This window comes from Barbus barbus (genome assembly GCF_936440315.1).
Source record: "Barbus barbus genome assembly, chromosome: 1".
Classification (NCBI taxonomy): domain Eukaryota; kingdom Metazoa; phylum Chordata; class Actinopteri; order Cypriniformes; family Cyprinidae; genus Barbus; species Barbus barbus.
Genome location: NC_136729.1, coordinates 26,307,152 through 26,321,272, shown reverse-complemented (window position 1 = coordinate 26,321,272; position 14,121 = coordinate 26,307,152). Strand labels below are relative to the sequence as shown.

Genomic DNA, 14,121 nt, shown 5'->3' with positions numbered 1-14,121 from the left:
GAAAAAGTTATCTATTTGAATTTACAAGTGCATTTTTCAACCCCTGTTCCACTTTTTTTCAAGGCTCTGACAATATTCAAACACTGTAATGAGCAGATGCTGTATTAAAGTGATACGGCAGACTGTCTATAGGAACAGATGAGGGAGCTCTGTGCTTGCTATGAAACAGCAGGTGCCTGTAGGTTTGTCTTATCAAGAGCAGTGTTGTCTGTCTCATCAATAACAGTGCCGCTAGGAATGGATGTGCAAAACAAGTCAGTTGTAAGGGATTGCTACAGAGATGTATCAGGGATTCTGCTAAAGCCTGCAACAAATTATGCACAGACCATTCACATGTGTGTTTACAGGATACATTTTAGTATTCGTGTAGTTGCCGACACAAGAGACATGATCCAGCAGATCACCTGATTGGAGAATCGCATGCTGACATTCCTCTGATCTTGCCGTGGCACATAGCGATGGATGGGGTCGATGTCCTTTGGGCTGATCAAACCATCCACTGAACAGCAAACACAGAACAAAATTACTGTTCAGTTCACATGAGCTTTAAACAAAATCTCGGAATTTTTGACCCAGACAAGCTTTTTCGATTTGAAAAACAAGCCTTTCCACAGATTAATAATGTCTCTGCTGGTCTGGATTTTACTGCAGCGCATACACATGAATTATTGTCTACAATATGAATCATTCTGGGTGTGCAGCATGTTAATAACATTGCTGAAAAACAATATTTTGTGGGGGAAATCATATTAATACTTAATAAGAATAGTTATTAGACTTAGAATTTGATATTCGCTTAAAATCAAACTTAATGTGGCACGATCAGTCAGAAGATACAGCGGAGGAGAAGATTAATGAATAATGACTTCCATTTTCTAAATGTTCCTCATGACAATGGCTTCCGAAAACTTGGAAAAATAGTGCACAATTCACATCAATTGCTTTTATTTTGTTAGCCCCCACATTCGCTGTATGGAAAAAGAGTAGCTTGAAAAATATCACCTTTTGGACTTCAAAGAAAAAGAAAATCATACCCGTTTGAAAGGATGTGAAGGTAACTAAATAATAACTATTTCTCACACAATCACTGTGATTAAAAAAAAAAACGTATTTGTTGACCTCCATTAATACGATCCTATTATTTAGTTTAGTTTATAAACCATTTCGTCGACTGCTTTCAGAGACACCACAGTGGTTTTGGGTCTCTTTCCTTTTGAGAAATGTGAGCAAATGACAAAGTCACTGCAAGAATAAATAAAAGAATATCTATGTAAACTCTTTTACTGTGTGTCTGTGAAGAAGCCCTGACCCTTGGGCTCTGGATGGATCTGAAACTCACCCAGCAGCTTAGCGATGTTATAGAGGGCCTGTCCCCAGAGAAACAGCATCCCATCACGGCCTGAGTTGCTGGGGAAGCGCTTCTGGCTGCCATGATTCGTCTGTTCAGCCTCTACAAAGTCTGCCGGCACATAGTAGTACTTGGGAACAACAACGTGGCCTGTGGAAAATCAAATTAGACAAAATTTAGAGAGTCCCAGAGTGTCTTGTGTATGTACATGAGACGATTCTGTGGTGTGTTGTTGGATGCTGCTAGTGACTACACTGTCCCAGCCGTGCTAAAATAATATGCACTATAGTTCAAAAGTATGGTGTCAGTACGATTTTTTTTTTTTTTGACAGAAATTAAAACTTTTATTCAGCAATGACGAACTGGATTAATCAAATCAGTATAGTGTAGTAATAGGTATGGCACTTTCAGAGCTATTTTGTTAGCAACAGAATAAATAAATGAACTAACTGGTCAAATTTTGTTTGGCATTTAAAACAATTAATACTCAGTTCAACTCGTTTTGTGAATGCTATTCATGTTTTTGGATGTCAGTGATGTAATTTAGATACTGCCAATGAATATGTATTTATTAAATATGTAAAAATGAAAGAAAAAAAAAAGAAAAACCTGCAGTAAAAGCAGCAATCAGGCTGTCAGCAGAATCCAGCCTAGCCCCAAATTCACCTTTTCTCTATCTCCCATAATTTAGTCGACTAAGCCGAGCGCTCATCTGTATTGGTGAGGCTCACTGGAAGCAATTGAAAAGAGCCGAACTAGTCATTAAGTTGCTTATTTTTCGTTATACTTCTAAAGAGTTGTGGTTTGAAAGATCGTCAGACAGCATGTTTTGTCTGTCTGTGGGGAATCGCCGGTGTTCTGGTCTGTTTAAATAATGAGCATCTCCTCTGTTGTGCACTTGACTGAGACACGTCTGAGAAAATCACGCAGCCCGGGAGAGATGAATACGAAAGGACCACTCTAATAAAGAGTAATGGGAAAATAACAGTCATTGGCAGGGGCTGGAGGACACTGGCTGGCAAGCAGAGTCCATCACACCATGACGAGCTTTGGCAGTTTGTCCAAAAAGATGCGTGTATGCATGTGCGTGTCCACAAGTTACCCTCAAAGGACTGGAAGATGACAGCTTCTAGCAGTTCCTGGTACTCTTTGACTTGAGCAGGATTTCCCCTGAACACACCTGAACAAAAGGTCAACAAAAGGGAAATTATAGAAAACCGTATTTCCCATCCTTCAGATAGCACAGTTCAGAGATGGGAGATTTTAACAAGTGGTCCTGAGTTGCAAGCTCAGCATATGCAACACTGTCAAAAACTGCAAATTGCTACAGTAAAACTTTTTGTTAGCACATACAGTGAAAAACTGTAAATGGTTTAACATTGCATTATATTACATTACATTACATTACATACTTTTGTAAAATACTGTCAAATTCTGGGATTTTGCAGTAAAAACTATGAATTACAGTATAATTTATTGTTAAAACACAAAAAAAGGTAATTCCCACAATTACATTGGTGGCCAAAGTTATTAGAACACTAGTATTTTCACCAGCTAAAAATGGTTTTAAGTCAGTTACTTCTATCTTTTGACGTTGTTTCTTTTGCTTTTCTATCAAATCTCTGTGTGGAGCACTGGCTGTTGTCGACTCTTTGTGCAAACAAAAATCTCACTGGATTATAACAATTAATGGCAAAAATGAATGTTTGGAAAAGTAAACTGATATTTCCTACTGACACACTACAGCAAAATATAAAAATAACTGACTTAAAACTATTTTTTTGCTTAAAATACTAGTGTTCTAATCATTTTGGCCACCACTGTACAGTATATTTTACATAAATAGTCTTATTTTTGCATATTATTTGGGTGGTTAACGGTACATTTTTGGTAAAAAGCAGATTTTGGTACTTAAACAGGTAAATTAGCACCACATTACTTAATGAAATATACATTTATAAGCTGCAAAATATATAGGCACCAATATGCAATTTCTGGCAAAAACAGCTGCCATTTTTACTGTGAATTAAACAGAATACAGTGTTTTTACAGTGAGAAACATAAGCAGTGCTACTATGTGCATAAGATTACATATTATACCGGTATTATATTATATTCATGAATCTTACCATCAATCATCATATAGATGAAAAACAGAGGAAACTCGCACTCGATCCCATCAAAGAGCTGAAAAACATCACAGGGCAGAGAATAAGGAACCGTGTACATGAGAAGTCATTATGAAAACATCATGTAATGATTCAGCAGCATCATTACTGTTCAAGTGTGTTATTATTTACTGAACATGGAAAAGATATATGAATCCCTCAGTCTACCTGTGTGATTTGCAATATGGGCATTCAAATGGTTAGTACATTTTCAGTGCCACACAACTTATACTTTGACTGACTTGCAGCAATATGTTACCTGCAGCAAAATGCACATACATAAAATGGTAGCCCTTCAAATCATTGAGAGGAAATGCCAGACAACCTCTGTTTTCCAGTTACGACAGTTCAGGAAAACAGAAAACAATTATGTTGAAGTAAAGTATAGCAGTCAAGCAGAACCTCCATTAAAAAGCCATAGAGCTCCGTCTCTCTCTCCCAAGTGCTGGGCCATGAATCACTTGGGTTTGAAATTAAAATCAACTCAGATGAAGAGATGGTTTGTGAGTGTGAAAAAGCTATGATTAATTCAAATTATGTGACTGCCGCTTGTTTTATCACATTCGTTTAAAAGTATAAGTCAACATTTAAGTGCCTACAGATGCTCTGGAAAAACAGAGCATTTCTTCTCAAACAGGAATTTGAAATTAGGGCTACATGTGCACATCTGTAGGCAGATTGAGTTTACTAAGGGAGTAATCCATCAGAAACATTTGCACCAATATCTAACCAAATAAATAGAGATTAGCACAAACGATTTTGTGTGGGCCTCACATTTTGTTTGTGCTCACGGTGCATTCTGATCTGTCGTTTATTGCATGCAATCATACCACATTTAGCAACCCACTTTTCCAAGCTGCAATTAAAACTTATGAAGCTTATAAGCTCATGCATTCACAATATTCTCCCTATTCATGACATGAAACGCTCGTAATACAATTCTGTGATCCTCTTTTCATCGCTGCCAATTATATGACAACCTCAATTCAAATGATCTGTCTTCAGAAAAAAGAAATCTTGTGAGCTGCTTAAGAGGTACAAAATCTAAAGCACACTTTGATGGCTAACAGGGAACCAAATGTCTTTCAACCTTTCCCAAATGTAATTAAGACTTCTCTATCTCCGCTAGCAATCTCAGAAGACAATTGCCGTGGCATTAGGAGATAAGAGCTAGAGATTAGGATGTAATGAAATAAAGGCTGTTAATTGGACTGGTCTTGCATCATTGGCATATCGCACATAAACGGTTTCAGGACAAAAATATGGGAATTCGTATAGCCACCTTCTGAAACTGAGAAGAAATAACTACATTAATCTACTCTCTAACAGTGAAACATAATTTGATTCAAAGGACCATTTTTCAAGACTATGAGTGGTTTCTTAACACCTGTTGGCTTACATTAAACCCTATGAGACTAAAAATAAAATACACTGTCTGTTCTTTTTTTCTTCGCAATATCAGTTTCTATAACCACCCAGAGAAAGAGAGAGAGAGAGAGAGACAGAGAGACAGAGAAGTGTAGTCCGAGAGGAGATTGAGATGGAGGGGGGGTTCTATGAGGCAGACATATTAAATAAATGTCTCATGGGCGGAAAAGAGCAGACATTGAGGCCTACTCACAGTAAACAGAAGGAGTCTCATGGGTCTTTGGCTTCACTTACCACAATTACTTAGTGAGACTATATCATTCACCAGAGGACATTCAGTCACTATGAGACATTCAGGCTTGAAATCCTCTGCCATTGTAACTTAGTTATGGGTTCGACAGAATGGAAACTCCAACCACACAGAAGAGCTTGTATTTGTCTGAGCATGACAGGCTGATAACACGAAGATATCAAGAACATAATTCATAATACAATAATTTCATGTAACTTAAAAAATAAAAAACAAAATGATATTGCATGGACTGCTTTCCGCCTATGAGAAAAAGGATCTTGTGCCAAATAAATACAGTGTCTGTAACATGGTACCAGCCCTGTCCAGCTTGTTTTAAAGCGGTTTTGAGCACTTTACAGCTGTCCAGGCTGGGAGATCATCAGCTAAGTCCAGCAAACCTAAGACTACTTCTACCACTATTATATCTAAAATTACAACACCATTCAAAAGTTTGAGGTCTGTAAGGTGTGACCCACCAGTTCTAAAAGTGTAAGTTATAAAACTTACACTTAAAAATGGTTAAAAGTCTCTTCTTCCCCAGGCTAAAAATAAGTAAAAACAGTCATATTAAAGCTGAATTTTCAGCAGCCTTAAGTGTCACATGATCCCTCCGAAATCATTCAAATATGTTGATTTTGTGCTCAAGAAGCATTTCTTATTGCTGAAAACAGCCGCCGACAAAATATTTTTAATACACAGAAACAGCGCTTATAATAAATTATATTAATATTAAATAAATAAAGAATTTAACAATGTAAATGTTTAATATACCCTTGCTAAATAAAAGTATTAATTTAATTTAAAAAAATACTGACCCAAAACTATTGATTGTTAGTTTGCATAAAGGAATAGCTTGGTACTGCCACAGTATATATATTAAAAAAAGATGTCTAAAACACATTGGTAATGTGTTAAAGGGATAGTTCACCCAAAAATTAAAATTCTGTCATTAATTACTCACCCTCATGCTGTTCCAAACCCGAAGACCTTCATTCATCTTAGGAACACAAACTGAGCTATTTTTGATGAAATCCGAGAGCTTTCAGACCCTCCCTGTCAGGGTTCTGTCACTTCGGTCTAGTGTTATTCATGGTTTTGTGACAGAGCCCTGACACTCCCGTAATGTCCTGTTTTCATGTGAGCGTGCGGCTTCGAGTGCACTCTCTCGTATGCATGCCTTGTTTCGTGTTGGAGCGTGGTGTTCGGATCCCGGCACTCATGTCTTGAGTTTCGATTTAGTGTCGGGGTTCGGACACTAGCGCTCCATGTTCTGTCTTGTTGTGTGAGTGTGCGGTCTCGAGTTCGCTCAGCCGTGTGCTCTCTTGTCCATGTGTCTTGTGTTGTTGCACGCAGTTCGTGTTTTTATCGGCTGTGTGCATTCATGTTATGTCTTGTGCTTTGTGGCACGCAGCTTGTGTTTTTCATTGGCTGAGTGATTTCATGTTGTCATGTCTTGTGTTCGTGTCCTGTTTTGCACATGGCTGGTGATTTGTTTTCTGGCCTTGTGTTTTTGTTTTGTGTGAGCACATGGCTTTTGTCTTAGTTTTCTGTGTGCAATGTGCTCATGTCAATTGTCTTGACACCACCCATCTTGATTCCTGATTATTGGTTAATTTGCCCCACCTGTGTATTCCTCGTTACCCTCCTCATTTGCTCCATTTATAATCTCCTTGTGTTTGCAGTCCTGTGCCAGCTCTTCGTGGAATGTTTCCTGTTCCTGCCCTGCCTTGTCTTGTCTTGTCCTGCCAAGCCTTGCCAGCTGTCCTGTTTTTCCCCTACGGGGTAGTTTTAGTTTGTTTTGTTTTGTTTTACTAATAAAAAGCCCATACTCTGCAGTACTGAGTCCTCGCCTCATCCCTTCACCCCACAACCCTGACACTACCGATGTATTGAAGGAGTAATGGAATATAATTACAGTATTTTTTTTAGATTAAGCTATAGCATTTATACTAAATGTATTTAGATTCTTGTTTTTCATACAAATACCTAGAAGCCATATTACATTTTTACCATGGTACAGAGGTGCTATATTGTGGTTTTAACTGTGATTATCATGATCTAAATGCTTACTACCAAGGAAGACCAATGGTTAGAAAAAAAAAAAAACTCAAACAGTCAGAATAATAAAATTTCACCATATAAAATGGCTACAATTTCTACATCTGCATCATAACTCAAGCTACTATCAAATGTGTATTTCAAGAGACAAGATAAGAATAAGAGACAAAAAAAATTAAGTATTAATACTTTCAAACACAAACCTGTTTCTTGATTTGAAACAATATTACTCATTAGAACATGCAGAACTAAGAAATATTTTTTTTCTATTAAGATATGTATTTTGTTAAGGAAAAATGACTGGAAAAGTGTAAAGAAAAAACAAAGTGTTTTCCATGTTCTGACCATAAAGAATAGTTTAAAACCTAGTTTCTGTTTAGTTTCTGGTCAACTTTCACATTGAAGCAAAAATCTGCCTTTAAACTTGAAAGTATAATTATCAATATCAATATCAACTGATATGAAAAAAATTATCGCCCAGCTCTACACAAGGGTCTTTCGCACAGCATAGTTCAAGAAACTTAGTTATAGGAACTAGCCAGCAGGGAGATGAAATTTTCTATGACAACTTGCAGTGTTACATATCATTGAAGCTGAGAAAAGAAAACAACGCTGCAGACAACAGGTATATGTCATTATAGCTGATTTCCATGCACGTGGAATAAATATGCTTCCATGGCTTTTTAAAAATGCCAGGTAGCCGGTGTTTTGCATGCGTTTGGCCAATTAGTGTACACTTAGAGTAGGTCACTGGTAGTTCCTATATAACAGTTTTAGACCCTACTCTGAAGTAGGAGCAGATTTAGTTCCCCCAAAAGGAGTTTCTAGAATTAAAACCATTCCTGCAGTGTGAACACACCAAAAAGCGAGTACTTCCACCAATAGTTCTGGGAACCACGAAAAGGTTCCTCCGGTGCGAAAGCCTCTATGGACTATTTTAACGATGTCCTTATAAACACATCGTTAAAATAGTATACTACTGTACCTTTCTGGGACTTGAACTTGTCTGTTGTGTTGCTCTCTATGCAGGGTCAGAGAGCTCTCTGATTCCATCAAAAATATCTTAATTTGTGTTCAAAAGATAAACAAAGGTCTTATGGGTTTGGAACGACAGGAGGGAGAGTAATCAATGACAGAATTTTCATTTTTGGATGAGCTATCCCTTTAGTGGTGCATGAAGTAATCAGGTAAATGTACTGATGGAACATTTGGCCCTACTAAGAGCCCTTTTCTTTTTTATTTCTCATTTCCCTCTACTTGTGGGCTTGTTTATTGTGGGAGGTCATCTGAGGCAGCTGATGTGATGATTTGCTGCGGGTTAAATCTCCCCCTTTCAGATTTCAGAGTCAGACGCAGCATGTTCCCAGGCTAATTCTGGAATTAATATCCTCGCAGTTCAACCAGTTCTGCAAGGTTCAACCTAATCAAATGAGATTTACCCACAGCCCTCGCATTCTCCTGAGAGATAGATAAATAAGCAAATCTGCACCAGATTAAAAGATGCGTATAAAAATGCCTGAATTTGTTAGATCTGTCGCTAACCTTTATAGCAAAATCTCTCTTTCTGAAATAAAAGTGCTAAACCGGAGGCTAGTCATAACTCAATAACTGAATATGGGGAAAAGGCTCTTTTCATTTTCCTTTTCACTGAATGTTTTTTTTCCCCACCTTCTTTCATTTCAGCTAATATGCTAACCACACTCACCTTCATCTCGGCAGGTTTGTAGTGCCTGCGGTTCTTGTCTTCATTGGCTGTTCTATAGCCGTCCCGTAAGAAGCGCTTGAAACCGTACTTGCCCTTCAGCTTGCGGACTATCTTGTCCAGAGTCTGGGAATATAGAGCATCATCATCCACGGCGAACGCTGGGTAGCTGATGCAGGGCAGGAGGGCCGAATCTGTGTTCTACATGACAAGAGCACTTGCATAAGAAACAGACATTGAGTGACTCACTGCTCTTCTATTGAATTTGCTTTCCATCAGGAAATATCGAGGGAACCCAGGGTTAAGTGACCACTCTCTTCCTGAGAATGGGCTATTTTTCTACATTAGCCTCTGCAGTTTTAATAACACATTAATCAGACTCATGAAGAGGCTCTAATACATGCGATACATAAGCCTATACACCTCACTCAACTTTCAAAGGAAGAACATTTCTGCAGAATGCACTGCCTTAATTTGGCTTAATCATGATAATTTACCTGTTCTGGGAGATTACTTTGTAATCCGTTAAAATCAGCACAAAGAAGAATGGGAATTATGCATTGTTAATGGACATTGTGAAGGACAGAAAGGACACTCTGTGAGTTGACAAATCCAGGGCATCGGATGTCATAAATCTCTCTAGAGATGCTATTAAAGGTGTCAAATCACAAGAAATTACATTTTTTGTGAAATAAAGAGTTGGATATGCTATGAAAACATGATGTTTCAAAAATGTGTTTCATACTGAAACTAGTTCATATGCAAAGTTATGAAAATTCTTGGATTTCTAATGTCAGAAAAAGCAAACGTATTAACACCTCTCTCCCTCAAAACACCCTCTCCATCTACCCCCCTGGTTTCAGAAGACTGGGACGCTCCCCACATCCATTCCCCCTTTTAGAATTATAACCAACTTCCTCAATGTTTGATCAATACTGTAACTCATTCCAGCTAGGCTTTACTAAATCATTTAGTGTTGCACTAAGCAATAAATTGTAAAGTGAATTTCTATCATTTCTAATCAAGTACCCATAAAAAGAGAGATCTTAGTCAAAGGAATAACTAAGAAAATGGCTAAGGACTGTTACTCATTTCATACAGTGCCTTGCGAAAGTATTCATACCCCTTCATTTTTTTCATGTTTTATGTTGCTGCCTTATGTTAAACTGCTTTAAATTACTTTTTTTCCACATCAATTTACACTCCATACACTATAATGGTAAAGCAAAAAAAAAAAAACAAGGTTTTTAACATCTTTGCAAATTTATTAAAAATAAAAAACTTAAATGATTCCATTGCATAAGTACTCATACCCTTATCTGGGACAGATGGAATTTAGCTCAGGAGCATTCATGTTGCTTGTAGGTGTTACTAGACTTTGAGAGAAGGTAACCTGTGGTAAATTCAATTGAATGGGTATGATTTGGAAAGGCACACAGTCCAACAGCTGATAATGCATATAAGAGCAAAAACCAAGCCCTGGGGTCAAAAGAACAGTCTGTAGAGCTCAGAAACAGGTTTGCGTCAAGCCACACATCTGGGGAAGAGTTCAGAAAACAATTCTGCTTCATTGAAGGGTCACAGAAGCATGTAGTCTCTGTTACCCTTAAAGGGATACTCCACCCCAAAATGAAAATTGTCATTAATCACTTACCCCCATGTCGCTCCAAACTCGTAAAAGTTTTGTTCATCTTCGGAACACAATTTAAGATATTTTGGATGAAACCTGGGAGGCTTGTGACTGTCCCATTGACTGCATAGTAAATTGCACTGTCAAGGTTCATAAAAGTATGAAAAGCATCGTCAGAATAGTCCATCTGCCATCAGTGGTTCAATCTGAATTTAATGAAGCGACGAGAACACTTTTTCTGCACAAAGAAAAAAAATAGAAGATTTTATTCAACAATTTAATAAAATTGTCTCCTCTGTGTCAGCGTAGCGCCATTTTGGAGAATATCCACTGGACGCAAGCAGTGTGTCAGCCGCACCACACGGATGCACTGTTTTCATTCAATTCAAAGGGTAAACAAATGTAGAAGATGTATCCTTGTGGTTGTGGCTGACACAGAACAGCGTACGCTGCTGGCGTCCAGTGGATATTCTCCAAAATGGCACTACGCTGACACAGAGGAGACGAATTGTTGAAGAAAATAGGCTTTTTGTTTTCTTTGCGCAGAAAAAGTGTTCTCGTCGCTTCATTAAATTCAGATTGAACCACTGATGGCAGATGGACTATTCTGACGATACTTTTCATACTTTTATGAACCTTGACAGTGCAATTTACTATGCAGTCAATGGGACAGTCACAAGCCTCCCAGGTTTCATCCAAAATATCTCAAATTGTGTTCCGAAGACGAACAAAGCTTTTACGAGTTTGGAACGACATGGGGGTAAGCGATTAATGACAAAATTTTCATTTTGGGGTGGAGTATTCCTTTAATGGAAGAAGTTTAAAACAACCAGGATTCTTCTTAGCGCTGGCCTCCTGGCCAAACTGAGCAATTGATGGAGAAGGGCTTTGGTTAGAGTGGTGACGAAGAACCTGATGGTCACTCTAGTTGAGCTCCATGATCATATGTGGAGACAGGAGAAATCTACAGAAGGACAAACATCACTGCAACACTCCACCGGTCTGGGCTTTATGGCGGTGTGGCCAAACTCAATCCAAACTCAATCCCAATCCTCAGTGAAGACAAAAGAAAACACACTTGGAATTCACAAAAAAGCACCTAAAGGACCCTCAGACTTTGAGAAACAAGATTCTCTGGTCTGATGAACCTCAATTCTAAGCATCATGTTTGAAGGGAACCAGCTCTGCTAATTACCTGCAGAGTACCATCCCAAAAGTAAAGTGTGCTGGTAGCAGCCTCATGCTATGGGGCTGTTTTTCAGCAGCAGGGACCGAGGAACTCATCAGAATAGAAGAAAAGCTCAATGCACCAAAATATTGAGATAGCCTTAATAAAAACCCAGTTCAGAGCATTCAGAACCTCAGACTGGGCAGAAGATTTACCTTCAAAGAGGACAGTGACCCTAAGCACACAGCAAGAGTGGCTTATACACAGCGCTGTGAATGTCTTTGAGTGGCCCAGCCACAGCCTAGACTTGAACCCAATCAAATATTTCTGGAGAAACCTGAAAATGTGCATTTACCCCCATCCAACCTGAAAGAGCTTGAGAGGTGAAGAGGTGAGGAGACAAATGGCAGACAATTGCCAAATGTTGATGAGCAAAGCTTGTCGCATCAAACAAAAAAAGACTGTAAAGGTACTTCAGCTAAATATTTAGTTACGGGTATGAATACTTATGCAATGTACTTACTTTTACTTTTACTTTTGTCATTTAGCAGACGCTTTTGTCCAAAGCGACTTACAAATAAGAAAAAGTAACTAAAACTAAAAAGTTACAACTCTATAAATACTATCTACCCACATATTTAAGAAAATAAAGAAATTAAACAAAATTAACACATGCATTTAACAACAACATTTCAATAATAAACATATCAATGAAAAAATTAAATAAAAAGCTACTACTATCCCTTGCCGGTGTCCCTGCCCGGTGGAGTCGCATGGTAGAGTCGATGGTCTTTATTGTACTTATTTGAGTTTTTTATTTTTATTAAAGTTATGAAGTTGTGACCATTCTGTTTTTGCTTTGTCAATATGGTGTATGGAGTGTAGATTGATGTGGGGGGAAAAAGTAATTTAAAGCAGTCTGACATAAGGCAGCAACATAAAATGTGAAAAAAATGAATACTTTCGCAAGGCACTGTATGCATGGGGAACATGTACGGTACATTGACAGGCACAGTAGTACAATTCATAGGTGGACAATGGTCATGAAAAACTAAATTAAGAATGTTAATCATGCAATGAGTTAAGACTAACATTACTGTATAAGTGGACCTCAGGGGGAAAAAAACAAAAAGCTTTAAAAAAGCATGATATGACCCTTTTAATAATGGATGAGCAGTTTGTATATAGTAGGCAAAAGAACTCACATGGGAACGAGACTCCCTTGGCAAGAGAGAGCACAGAGTCTGTCTATTCCTGTTATGAGCATCCAGATCCACAAAAATGACTGACCAGGAGCATCCCTGCAAGGCAGATATAAACAAACATCACAAATCAAACATTATAATGGTCATCTTGACACCTCCTCTTAATGGGTGGAATTCAACAGTGCCTGTTACAGGTGATAGTGGGTCTACAAACATTTTCATCAAGTCAGTTAAATGATATAAGATTTGCTTTAAAGCTCCATATTAGACATGTAATGGCCAGTCCTGCACAGGGTCTCCTAAAATCAAACTTGCCCTCCTTTCCACAAAACCAATCATGCTGCTCTGATGCAGCATTTACTAAAAAATAGTCATATTTCAGTGATTACTTTGTGCTTGTAGTGTTACACAGCTCCACATCAGTCCACAACAGTTCCACATCATTTCCTGAAAAAACCTTGAAACCGCCAACCTCACCATCCCCAAATGAGATTCACAATTTAAACTCAGCTCGGAGGCATACTCTACACCAACCTAGACAGCGACTGCCACACACGTTTAATAACAAAAACTTCAACACACACACACACACACACACACACACACACATATAAGCTATATACACACACACACCTATATATGCATATGACCTCTTTAATAATGCATCAGCACAGCAGCTTGTATATGCACAGTAGGCAAAAGAACTCACATGGGAACATGATATATAAAATATATATAAAAAATAACGTTATACATATAAAATCTATAGAAACTAAACTTTCTTGATGCTTTTTATAAAAAAAAATGCACAGTTTTATTTATTTATTACATTAAAGCAGCTAACAAATTTAAAGTGTATCACATGGTTAGTGTTAAAAAACACAACGCACACTTTTAGCAGGTTTTTTGTTCATTTTTTCAAGTAACCGCAGTGAGTAGCAGCTTCTAGTCATCACGGGCCATCCAATCAAAACAAACTATTGCTTCTGTTATCTCTGCATTCCCCTCTGCAGGTACCTCTCCATTTAAACTGAGAGCACTTTTTCAATTTCACTTCTTCTGTGTGCATAGACCGATTATACAACAAGCACCATTTTGTGGCACATTTAGCTCATCTAGAGAAGCTCACAAAGAATCAAAATGCTTCTACGAGCTTCTGAACCAACAATTTACATGCTGAGA

At 38.0% G+C, this 14,121-nt stretch overlaps 1 protein-coding gene across 5 annotated transcripts in view; it reads right to left on the bottom strand.

The window, feature by feature from the left end:
* Positions 1-14,121, bottom strand: part of LOC306872573 (phosphorylase b kinase regulatory subunit beta-like) — a gene marked incomplete at its 5' end in the record, with an annotated part of 79,707 nt that overhangs the window by 35,782 nt on the left and 29,804 nt on the right. For all 5 annotated transcript variants that reach the window (XM_079421182.1, XM_079421183.1, XM_079421181.1 and 2 more), the window contains 6 exons: positions 405-499; positions 1,340-1,498; positions 2,451-2,528; positions 3,478-3,535; positions 8,940-9,137; positions 12,940-13,035. In XM_079421182.1, the coding sequence (XP_079277308.1) occupies positions 405-499; positions 1,340-1,498; positions 2,451-2,528; positions 3,478-3,535; positions 8,940-9,137; positions 12,940-13,035 (684 nt within the window). The remainder of the gene's footprint in view (positions 1-404; positions 500-1,339; positions 1,499-2,450; positions 2,529-3,477; positions 3,536-8,939; positions 9,138-12,939; positions 13,036-14,121) is intronic.